General features: G+C 37.0%; 1 protein-coding gene across 2 annotated transcripts in view; it reads right to left on the bottom strand.

Annotated features, from left to right (window-relative positions):
* The window catches only part of pold3 (polymerase (DNA-directed), delta 3, accessory subunit), a 45,339-nt gene that overhangs the window by 26,484 nt on the left and 6,581 nt on the right, over positions 1-12,274 (bottom strand). For both annotated transcript variants that reach the window (XM_028799390.2, XM_028799391.2), the window contains exons 4-5: positions 8,006-8,045; positions 5,319-5,451 (exon numbers count right to left, since the gene is read on the bottom strand). In XM_028799390.2, the coding sequence (XP_028655223.1) occupies positions 5,319-5,451; positions 8,006-8,045 (173 nt within the window). The remainder of the gene's footprint in view (positions 1-5,318; positions 5,452-8,005; positions 8,046-12,274) is intronic.

Below are 12,274 nucleotides of genomic sequence, written 5' to 3'. Positions count from 1 at the left end.
CTCTGTGGAATATGATGTTTGCTGATGACATTGTGATCTGTAGTGAGAGTAGGGAGCAGGTCGAGGAGACACAGGAGATGTAGAGATGTGTTCTGGACAGGAGAGGAATTAAGGTCATTAGGAAGAAGACAGAATACATGTGTGTAAATGAGAGGGAGGTTAGTGGAATGGTGAGGATGCAGGGAGTAGAGTTGGCGAAGGTGGATGAGTTTATATACTTGAGATCAACAGTACAGAATAATGGGGATTGTGGAAGAGAAGTGAAAAGGAAAGTGCAGGCAGGGTGATACGGGTGGAGAAGAGTGTCAGGAGTAATTTGTGACAGACAAGTATCAGACAGACAGTAAAAGTGAAAGGGAAGGTCTACAGGACGGTAGTGAGACCAGCTATGTTATATGGGTTGGAGACGGCGGCACTGACAAGAAAGCAGGAGACAGAGCTGCAGATAGCAGAGATAAAGATGCTATGATTTGCATTGGGTGTGATGAGGATGGATAGGATTAGAAAGGAGTACATTAGAGGATCAGCTCAAGTTGGACGGTTGGGAAACAAAGTCAGAGAGGCGAGATTGCATTGGTTTGGAGATGTGCAGAGGAGAGATGCTGAGTATATTGGGAGAAGGATGTTAAGGATAGTGCTGCCAGGTAGGAAGAAAAGAGGAAGGCCTAACAGCAGGTTTATGGATATTGTGAGTGAGGACATGCAGGTGATGAGTGAAACAGAACAAGATGCAGAGGACAAAAAGATATGGAAAAGATGATTCGCTGTGGCAACCCCTAACAGGAGCAGCCGAAAGAAGGAGGAGTGTATTTCCACCACTCCTTGTATAACAATGTACTCCATAATTCTTTTCCCTACAGTTTTTTCTGCACTAAAAGGTATTTGCTAGACAAGGCTGACATTATCGATTTTTAGCGGTGGACCTGTGCTCTAGCCATAGCAAAACACTCTTTAATTACAGCTAAAAAGTTACAGTTTGCCTGATGTGGCCCATCAGCGAAATATAGACTCAAGCCTTATTTGATAAGACAATCAATCAAAGACAAAGAAACACTCAGGGAAATAGCTCAGAAACAGAGCTGAATACCCAAGTTCAAACAAAGGCCATAATTCAAGGATTGCGAACCTTGAGGGACAGAACTTTGCTACAATAGTCAACTTAAAAAGATGCGCTTATGTGCACTAAAGAAACCAATGGCAAGACCTCTACTCTTTCCTTTAAAAACTTTTATAAGACCCTTTTTTGTCCAGTTAAGGGATGTAGGTAGCCAGAGCCTCTCTCAGCTGGATCAGGTGCATGTAGACACATTTCCAAAAGACCTATGTCAGGATGTATTGTTTCTTTTAGTGAGATTGAGATTCAATGAATTCCATGAAGATGATCACTCATTATATGATCCCAACTTCATCAAATACCAAGTAATTGTTTACCCTTCCCTGAACTGGCCTCCAGGCCATAATTGTATATTTGTTTATTTCTCTTTGTACAGCAGCCTGAAATTGCAAGAGATGGCCACTTTCCTCAACATATCAGGGTCTTTTACATTTACATTCTTCTTTTTCTTCTTTCGGCTGCTCCTGTTAGGGGTTGCCACAGTGGATCATCATCTTCTATATCTTTCTGTCCTCTGCATCTTGTTCTGTTACACCCATCACCTGCATGTCCTCTCTCACCACATTCATAAACCTTCGCTTAGGCCTTCCTCTTTTTCTCTTGCCTGGCAGCTCTATCCTTAGCACCCTTCTCCCAATATACTCAGCATCTCTCCTCTGCACATGTCCAAACCAATGCAATCTCGCCTCTCTGACTTTGTCTCCCAACTGTCCAACCTGAGCTGACCCTGTAATGTACTCATTTCTAATCCTGTCCATCCTCATCACACCCAATGCAAATCTTAGCATCTTTAACTCTGCCACCTCCAGCTCTGTCTCCTGCTTTCTGGTCAGTGCCACAGTCTCCAATCCATATAAAATAGCTGGTATCACTACCATCCTGTAGACCTTCCCTTTCACTCTTGCTGATATTCGTCTGTCACAAATCACTCCTGACACTCTTCTTTATGCACTCCACCCTGCCTGCACTCTCTTTTTCACCTCTCTTCCACACTCCCCATTACTCTGTACTGTTGATCCCAAGTATTTAAACTCATCCACCTTTGCCAACTCTACTCCCTGCATCCTCACCATTCCACTGACCTCTCATTTACACACATGTATACCGTCTTGGTCCTACTGACCTTCATTCCTCTCCTCTCTAGAGCATATCTCCACTTCTCCAGGGTCTCCTCAACCTGCTCCCTACTATCGCTACAGATCACAATGTCATCAGCAAACATCATAGTCCATGGGGACTCCTGTCTAATCTCGTCTGTCAACCTGTCCATCACCACTGCCGATTACCAGAGCCGATCCCTGATGTAATCCCGCCTCCAACTTGAATGCATCAATCACTCCTACCGCAGACCTCACCACTGTCACAAGTCCCTCGTACATATCCTGTACAACTCTTATATACTTCTCTGCCACTCCCGATTTCCTCATACAATACCAAAGCTCCTCTCGAGGCACCCTATCATATGCTTTCTCCAGGTCCACAAAGACGCAATGCAACTCCTTCTGGCCTTCTCTAAACTTCTCTATCAACATCCTCAGAGCAAACATTGCATCTGTGGTGCTCTTTCTTGGCATGAAACCATACTGCTGCTCACTAATCATCACCTCACTTCTTAACCTAGCTTCCACTACTCCTTCCCATAACTTCATGCTGTGGCTCATCAATTTTATTCCTCTGTAATTACTGCAGTCCTGCACATCCCCCTTATTCTTAAATATCGGCACCAATACACTTCTTCTCCATTCCTCAGGCACCCTCTCACTTTCCAAGATTCCATTAAACAATCTGGTTAAAAACTCCACTGCCATCTCTCCTAAACACCTCCATGATTCCATAGGTATGTCATCTGGACCAATGGCCTCCATTTTTCATCCTCTTCATAGCTGTCCTTGTTTACATTACGTTCTTCTAAATCCTGCTTGTGTCAGTTTTGACTTAGTTTTTTCCTTTTATAATCACTAAATATCAAGCTAAACATCAATTGAGGAAAAACCAATATACATTTACTACATTATGCATTCAGCAACATAGCAACAAGAAGATTCAGCCTCTCATAAGCTTAGAAATTACTGAAATGCAAAAAAATAAAAAGGGAAACTTTTAATTATTAACAGAATAAATGAGAACTAAGTATGATTTAAATATTCTTTTTTTTGTTGTTCTGAATGGTGCTCTGTCAGGTAAATTTCTGTTTCCATAGTGTTGTGCACTGTTTAAAAGTGCCTTTTCATAAAATAAATGACATACCACGTGCATGCATTGGCTAACATACATTTCTCCTCAGTTATCTGTGTCAGTTTCTTTACTATTTCATTAATAGTTAACTTAAACACTTTGTCCAAAACAAATAAAAATCTACCTTTGGATACAGAATTGCTTTGTGTAATATTTGAACTCCCTTATTCCACACAGTAACTTTTTGCCTGAATACATTTTTAAGGAAGATTATTACTTCTACTGAGGAGAGGGCGCATGGAAAGGACAAAACACCTTATCTAGTATATATGAAAACAAAAATGGTAAGGGGCTGGTAAGTGTAAAATGGACGCCACCTCCACTTCACTGTTGAGTTGTCTGCAAGCATGTGTCTATTGGTAAGAGTAATTAAAATTATAGTTTACAAATGAATGCAATACCCAAGACAATATATGCTGGATGTTATTAACATTGTGCCATAAAAATGTGTATGATTCTTTTTGGAATAAATTTCTGTGTTTGCAACCACAATGCTTTTAACTGTTTGTTCACCCAACATGATGGAAGATCATGCTTGACTCTCACATGTGCACTGACACAATGCAATGCAGAAAAGCAGCTAACTCTCTTAAAATGTAATTGTGTCCAATCACATTGGCAACTGTGAAAATGAACAAAAGTACCAGAGTTTGGAGGAAAAAAAATAGAAAGCTAACCAAAGGGATGTTCTTTTCTGTAAAACAAACTTTTAAAAAAATGGAAGATTTATGACCCATGTGTTCCACATACACATTCATGTAAATAAATTAGGACAGAAGCTACACACTAATCTACACTGAACAGAAAGGAAATTAATGATGTTAGCAATTAATCATTGTTCGAAGTAACTTGAGTTTAAATAAATAATCAATTACATCTTTGTTTTCAATTTGCACTGGGATATCTTACTGCTTTCCCACATTTTAGCACCTTACTACAGATTTGCTTTGATATACTTTATGTTGTTGATTTAAATAGTTCATTTAAATAGACACGAGGGCAGTATTTATGCCACATTTTTCAGTGAATCTAGAGGAGGAATAGATCGATGCATTCAGCAAAAAAGAAGCATCCTGGTCACGGCTTGGTTTGAAAGCATTTTCATCAAAGCAGTGACAACATTTGTAGCAAACTGTGTAATACTGTGCAGAAATACAAAAACAACACTTTTATGTTGCTTTACAATACTATTAAACAAGCAGGCTATTTCCGAGGTTGGACTACAGCAACCTATCATATTATGAACAAAAAAAAAAACTAACAACCGTCAGGAAATCACAAACAGGATCAGTGCAATGATACAAGTAGAACAAAGATGTTGTGAATCAGTGTGGTTGGTGGTAAAGGCATTCACCAGCTAATAAGCTTTCTTAAGTCATGGTACCACTTCTAGAGGCACTTTCAGCAGCTATACAGAAAAAATAGTTTACCAAGAAGACCCAGAGCTGAAATCTAGCTAGCCACAACCAATGTGTTTTCTTTTAAAGCATGGGGATTCCATCATTTTAGACAGTAGGCTAAACATCTGGCTTGGGCAATATGCAGTTTAATAAACAAACATCATTATGGCCTTGCCGAGCTGGACAAAAATACAGCCTATTAGGTGGACCAGGGTCAGTATTTTTAGTGGGTACCTAAATTCAAATTAAGCTTTTGCATCTGTCAAAATAAACCAATCCTATGTGTTAAATAGAACACAGTTTGCAAAAAAAACCCTTCAAGATAGATGTAAAAAGCTCCCCAGAGATATTCATAAAGCAATCATGGATAAGAACAGAGATTAAATACCTCAAAATATACTTGTATTTTGGCCTACATGCAACGAAATGTATGCATTGTACAACTATAAAACTGTAAAGCTTAATAATGTCTTTACCATCAATTTAAACAGTTAAAATCTGAAAAGAGGTACACATATCTGTAAAAACTGAAATTCTGGCTTTATTTAAAATGCAACATGAATACTTACTTGCTGCAATTATCAAGGTTCTCTTTAATTATATCATAATCTGTGCTGAAGAGAGGGCTGCTATCTTTAAGTGCTGCCTTTTGAATGCTATAAACATGGATGCTTGCAGTTACAATCAATTTGGATTTTGTATCTGTCAAAAGATATAAAAAGGTAAATGTTGTAATTGTTAATACACATTATTGCACATGCTTTCAGTGTTAAAAATCTATTTAACATTTTCTTTTCCTTATTAAAATAAAATTATCAGAGCAAGTGTATTGTCAATGGCTTGTTATAGTGGCAATTTATAGGGAAAAATATATGGAAAAAATAAAGTATATTTAAATGGCATTTTTGCCATTAACCAATATATTACAGTACTATGTAAAAGTTTGGGCACCCCACCCCAAAATCCCAAAAAGGTTTGCATGATAATTTGCTCTGTCTTCATAAGAGAAGATCACACCAATAAGCCATTTTTTTTTACTAGAGAAATGTAGACAAGGGGATGATTATCAGACCAAAATTCTCAGTGTAGCATTATTGAGTTATACGAAATAAAATGTAACAAATGAAATGTGCAAAAGTTTGGACATCCTTTTAATTGCATTAATTTGAAGACATGTACTCATTTAATGCCGACAGGTTGCAGCACAAAATTGCTTTGATTAGCTCATTAGACCTTAAACAACAAAGGCAGATGCAACCAATCATGAAAAAGGTTATTTTACATGGGTAATTGCTAGTTGTGCTTGTACTTGGTTCAATCTTAGACAGTGGCAACATGGGAACCTCTAAAGAACTCTCTACTGACCTAAAAACTAAGATAATTCATTGTTATGAATTAGGAGAAGAGTACAAGAAATTATCACAAAGGTTTGGACTGTGTCTCCACAGTCAGAAATGTAGTTAGGAAATGGACGGCCTCAGCAACAGTCCTTGTGAAGGAATGATGTGCTAGGCCAAGAAAAATATCTGAAAGGCACAGCCGAAGGCTGGTTAGAATAGTCACAGAAAAACCACAGACCACTTCCAGAGAGCTACAAGAATATCTGGCTGCTGATGGTGTCATTGTACATCGTTCCACAGTCCAGCGCTCTTTGAACCGGGAACGGCTCAGTAGAAAGGGTTTTGCGCAAAAAGCCTTATCTGAGTACTCCCCATAAGAAGAGTCACATGAGGTGTGCAAAAATGCATCTGTAGAAGCCAGAAACATTTTTGGAAAAAAATACTGTGGACAGATGAGACTAAGGCAGAGTTATTTGTTCACAACCAGAGGTGTGATGTATGGCGAAAAAAAAAAAAACAGAATTCCAGGAGAACAACTTGCTGCCTACTATGAAATTTGGTGTAGGGTCCATCATTTTATGGGGCTGTGTGGCTAGCACAGGTACTAGAAACCTTGTTAACGTTGACGGCCGCATGAATTCCTCCCAGTATCAGCAGATTCTTGACAAGAATGTTAAAGACTCATCACAAAGTTGAAGTAACGCTGGGGTTGGATGTTTAATCATGACAATGATCCAAAGCACCGTTCAAAATCTACCAAGGAATTCATGCAGAGGCACAAGTACAGTGTTCTTGAATGGCCATCCCAGTCCCCAGACCTGAACATCATTGAAAATGTTTGAATTGATCTGAAGCAGGCTGTCCATGCTCAGAAGCCATTAAACCTGACTGAACTGGAGGCATTTTGCATGGAAGAAAATACCACCAGCCAGAATTCAGGGACTTGTCAGTGGCTATAGGAGGCGTCTATAGGCTGTTATTTCAGCAAAAGGAGGCTCTGCTAAATATTGATAGGATTATTCCTTTGGGACACCCAAATTTATGTACTTGCCTATTTTTGTTTAAGTGCACATTAAATTGGTTCTGTTGGTCCAATAAAAATATTTCACTACTGAAATGTTGCTGCTTGCAAGGTATAAATATGTTAAAATTTAGTTGCTGCCTCAAAAGCTTAGTAAGTTATAAATTGATACAATGATTTTTATCGGGGTGCCCAAACTTTTACATAGCACTGTATGTAAACATAAAAAAGCCATATCCTCCAAAATTAACTGTATAGAAGAAGACATTAACACACAAAAGACCATGTTACTTTTGAGTATTTAAATGAAGATTAGGACAAAGCAGAAACGCAACAAAAACTGGAAAAACAAATAATGAATTCAAAAAGCCAGACTGACGGTTATTGGAAAAACATGATATTGTCATAACAATAAGTCAGTACACAGACAGGCATAACTATTAAGCAAGGGCATAAAGTTCATTAAAAAGACACAAGAGAAATTGAGTCACTAGGAATTTGAATGGATACATACCAAGATCAAGTATAAGCAAAGAGGATTTGATTGCTTCAATATTATTTAAAATATTTTATTTATATTTATGTGTCTTGCTTACATTAAAAAAAAAAAAAAAAAAAAAAAAAAGATACCACACAATCCCCACAAAAAATGCAATTTTTACTAAAGGGAACTCTAGAAAATAGTGGCTCTAAAAATTATAAAAACATGTGGATTCTTTCATTTTTGTTTCACTTTAAAATTAAAAATTTCACTGTGAATCATTAATAAAAAACACATCTGCAAATGAAGATTGCAAACTATAACACAGGCAAGTAAAATATTACTTTAAGCTGAAATTAAAAAAAAAAAAATAGTACTGAAGTAGTGTTACTGTTTAAAAGTGAAAACAAGTACCTTCAAGTTGATCTTCTCGAACTACAGTCACTTTGTGACACTGCAAAAAAATACAAAATAATTATCAGATTCAACCCAAGGCCATGTGGCATTATTTGTAATTTAATACCTACTATAGTTCAAACATGGCAGAAGTGAGCATCAAACAGTTGAAGTGTTTCTGGAGATTTAAAAAAACAATAACTTTGTTAAATAAGTAACATGACTCTAATTAATAAAGAACCCCCTTCCTTTGCCCCCAAAAGACACTCGATTTTTTAAAAAATGTTCTCTATCCCAAAAAACAAACTCTGTCTCGTTGGACAGAATGATGTTATACTGCTTGAGTTTAGCAACTAAAATGAAATTAGACATTCATTGAAAAAAAGCCATAAATGTAAAAGTGCTTTAAGGCCAAAAAGAAAAACAAGCTTTAACATTTCTTCTAGCATTATTAACATTTCTTCTAGCATTTACTTTCTAACCAGGATTAAATACAACACAGATTTTGCAGCATTTACAAAAAAAAGCAATACATATTTATTTATTTAACAGCTTGTTACTATTTTTGGACTTAATTTCCTATAATGCTTCTTTGCTATACAATCTCCGATGATATAGCCGTAATGGGGCAGAATAATGCCTTGTCTGCCGAAGGTTTCAGTGTTGTACATTCTTTTGATGTTTTGTTATAGTTTGTTGATTTTTTTGAGGTTTATGTAGACAGGTTTATAGGTGGTGGTTCTCGGAGTGATACCTGGTGTTTGTACTTCAAACTGAGGAAAGGTGCGGCAGCATGATCGAGACATATTTTCATGCAGCAGCATAATCGAGACATATTTTCATATTTTTATTCCGTTCTTATGTTCACTTTTCTATACCTTGAACAGGAGTTTGGTGTGCTATGCTTGCACACTCTGTACCCTAACATAAAATTCAATAGAAAGGCCCTGATTGAGGTTACTCTTTCTTTTAAAAGATAAAAAGTTAGGGGTTTTTATACATAGTAGTTACTTAAGATTTTACTCAGATGTTTCAATTACATTTGCCTCTCTTTTACAGCATAGGTCTACCCTTATGCAGATTAATTTCTTTAAACATTATACTGTACATTTGAAAGGTTTATTGTTAGGATTTCTCTCCCCTGCTTTTTTTTTTTTTTTTTTAAATAATTTTGATCTACTTACTGTATCTTACTTAACAATTGCCATCTAAAGAGATTTTTCACATAATTTGTACATGAGATTTGATTTCTCTATGGTCTGTTTTTTAAAACTAGAAAACTTATTTTGAAATGTGTTTTTCAAAAGCATCTAGAACCTACATTGACACAAACTTCTAATGCTATACTAAAATTATTTTAAGATAAAGGATTTGGTAGGTTCATGATACTGGGTTTCTTTTTTGTGCTGACATTTTTATTAAGTTCAACAAAATACAAATTGTGGAAAAAAAAAATTTTGTGAGGAGGAATGAATATAAAAATAATGAAAAATAAGAAAGGAACCAGACAACCAGTGTACTTATTAGAGTCATATGCATTACTGGGTCAAAAAAAAAAAAATGGCTGAACAGAAACTTAAACTGGATATGTTAGGATTTTAAAACACAAACTTAGAAAATGTGAAAGACAATGCATATAACAGACCATTTGTCTATGCTTTCACACAAAATTTGGTCCCTAATAGTTAAATATAACTTTTTAGTAATACAGTCTTCACATACTTCACAACTTAAAAACACTTGCACACACACTTATTAGCTTTGCAAATATGCTTATGTTCAACTGATCCTTCCTGTCATATCAGATGGATTTAGATTTCCAATTGTGTGTCACCTTCCATCCAGACCTCTACAGTTAATAGACTGCTCAGAAGGGAAAACTGACTGAAAAAAACAACTATTTTACATTAGGAAAAGGTTTAATGAGGTTATTCTAGAACTCTCAGTCAGTTGAAAGTATTTAATCATGTTGCTCATACACTCATTTGCATTTCCCACATCCCCCCTCTGACTATACTGGTACAAGGTTATGAACAAAGTAAGTAACTGGCAAACCAGACCACTAAGCCATAATATACATACAGTACCTACTATTGACTATATCTCTCTATTAAAAAAGAAAATCTTGAGACCAGAATACTGCCAAGAGATTTTTTCAAGTCCCGCGAGACAAGATTATTGCCAAGAGATTTTTTCAAGTCCTGCTCTCCTCACAACCATTTCTGGTTAACGGCCCACGCCCACGGTCCTCTCACCTCTCATTCGTATGAATGCTATTGTCAGACACAGTTCCTGTGCTCTCAGCTCTTATAAATTTTTACGTTTTCCTCACTTTAAGTTCCCAATAAAAGAAGACTTATTATGTCCAAATCTTATTGAAGAATTTCAACCCAAAACGTTATCAACAGAAGAAATGAGTACACGAGCAATCCTAGCACCGAGAAATGATGAAGTTAAACGAATTAATGTAAAAATTGTCAATCAGTTACATGGCAAATTGATTAAATGCGTATCAAAAGACTATGCTGAAACAGTTGGTGGTGATGGTGCGGAAGATGAAAACATCAACTTACAATATCCCTTAGGCCGGGTTTATACTTCACGTGACGTGACGTGACGCATGCTGCAGCAGACGCTCCTGCTACGCAAGCGTTTTACTGTTTATACTTGTGCACATGCTTTACTTAAATCTGGAAGAATCCACCAGGTGGCAGTGTGAGATACTATCACTTTGAGAAGAGGTTCGGCTTCGCTGTGTTGAGAATTGCCTGGAACACCCATTAAATTCAGAAATATTGCAGCAAAGTGTCATCTGAAAAGGATCCAATCCAGGGATTTTCCCATTCCAGCTAGCATTGGGCACAAGGCAGAAACAATCCCTAGACAGGGCATCAGCTCATCACAAGGTGAATATAAGCACTCATATACAGTAGCGTCATTTTAGTGTCACCAAATCTGCATATCTTTGGAAGGAAACGGAGCACACTGTGGAAACCCAGCAGGAAAATATGTAAACTCCAGGCAGGGAATACCAGCGAAGTGATTCCCTGCGAGACAGCAATGCTACTGCTCCGCCACCGTGTCACCTCCATGTGTGTAATTATTAACAGTATTCATTATTTAAACGAAATTAACAATTTATCTGTAAAATGTAACATACATACGTTAATGCATTTCATCATGAAAGTGTTAAGTATAAATCTAAAGATTCTAAATTTTGAATATCATACATTTAATGTGTTCTGTGTGGTGATCTATTGCTGTTTGCCACTGCTGTCATGTCAGGAGGAAGTCCCAAAAGCTCGTAGCGATTAAAAACAGGGATGACATTTATGATGGTCTGCTTTAACTCTTTTAGGGCTAATTTTTTTTTTTGTTTCTTTTCTCCCAGGGCTGAATATTTTTCCAAAAACTAACATTTTTTAAAAAAGAACACAAAGCAATTGTTTAACATATCAAATCAACAAAAAATATTTCCTTTTGACAAATGTTACTGTCTTGCATGTTGCATGAGCCTGCATACATTTTACACAGCAAAGTCTGATCTCGCTCAAAGCAGCCAATTTCAGTCATTGCCACATTGCACTCCTTATAATACGTGTTGCTTTGGTGCCTATTTTTCAATTGTCTGTTGCGCCCTCAACCCCTCCTGTCGACAAAAGTCGACATCCGCCCTAAAAGAGTTAATGATAAAATAAACTATGAGTTTAATGTGGACATTTCGAGATTAAAGGCCAAAATTTCCACTTTAATCACAAAATACACCTTTTCACCATGTCCTTATTTTTTTTCTTTTTGGCCCAAATACAGCACTGTACATTATGTTGCTGTTATGAAGTGGCAAAAAAAATGTATCGTGTCTTTACAATGGAGAATATGCAACGATTAAATATAAAAGCACCACAAATGCATCTGTATGTCGGCATTTTGCTTCACCACATCGAACCATTCATCAGACATCGAAGCGCGCACATCGATTCTGTAGGATCCACATAGTGACTTTCTGTCACATGTAGATAGTAAACAGACTCTGATGTCACATTCCAACTTTTATCACACTGCGCGCCCTGACTTTTTGCTGGTACTGCATCTCACACACGTGTCACGTTAATTTCTGAGGACCTGCTCAGAGGACGCATCAAATGAACGCTGGAAACGCGCGGCAGGCATGATGCGTGTGCATACGCATTCTGAGCATGTCTTCAAAATTGGTTGAACAATTCTGACATGTAAAATTTTAACAGGTGACAAAAAAGGTATATATAAAAGTCTATATATATATCCACA

This window comes from Erpetoichthys calabaricus, chromosome 4 (assembly GCF_900747795.2).
Source record: "Erpetoichthys calabaricus chromosome 4, fErpCal1.3, whole genome shotgun sequence".
Lineage (NCBI taxonomy): Eukaryota > Metazoa > Chordata > Cladistia > Polypteriformes > Polypteridae > Erpetoichthys > Erpetoichthys calabaricus.
This window is presented reverse-complemented; position numbering and strand designations above follow the sequence as displayed.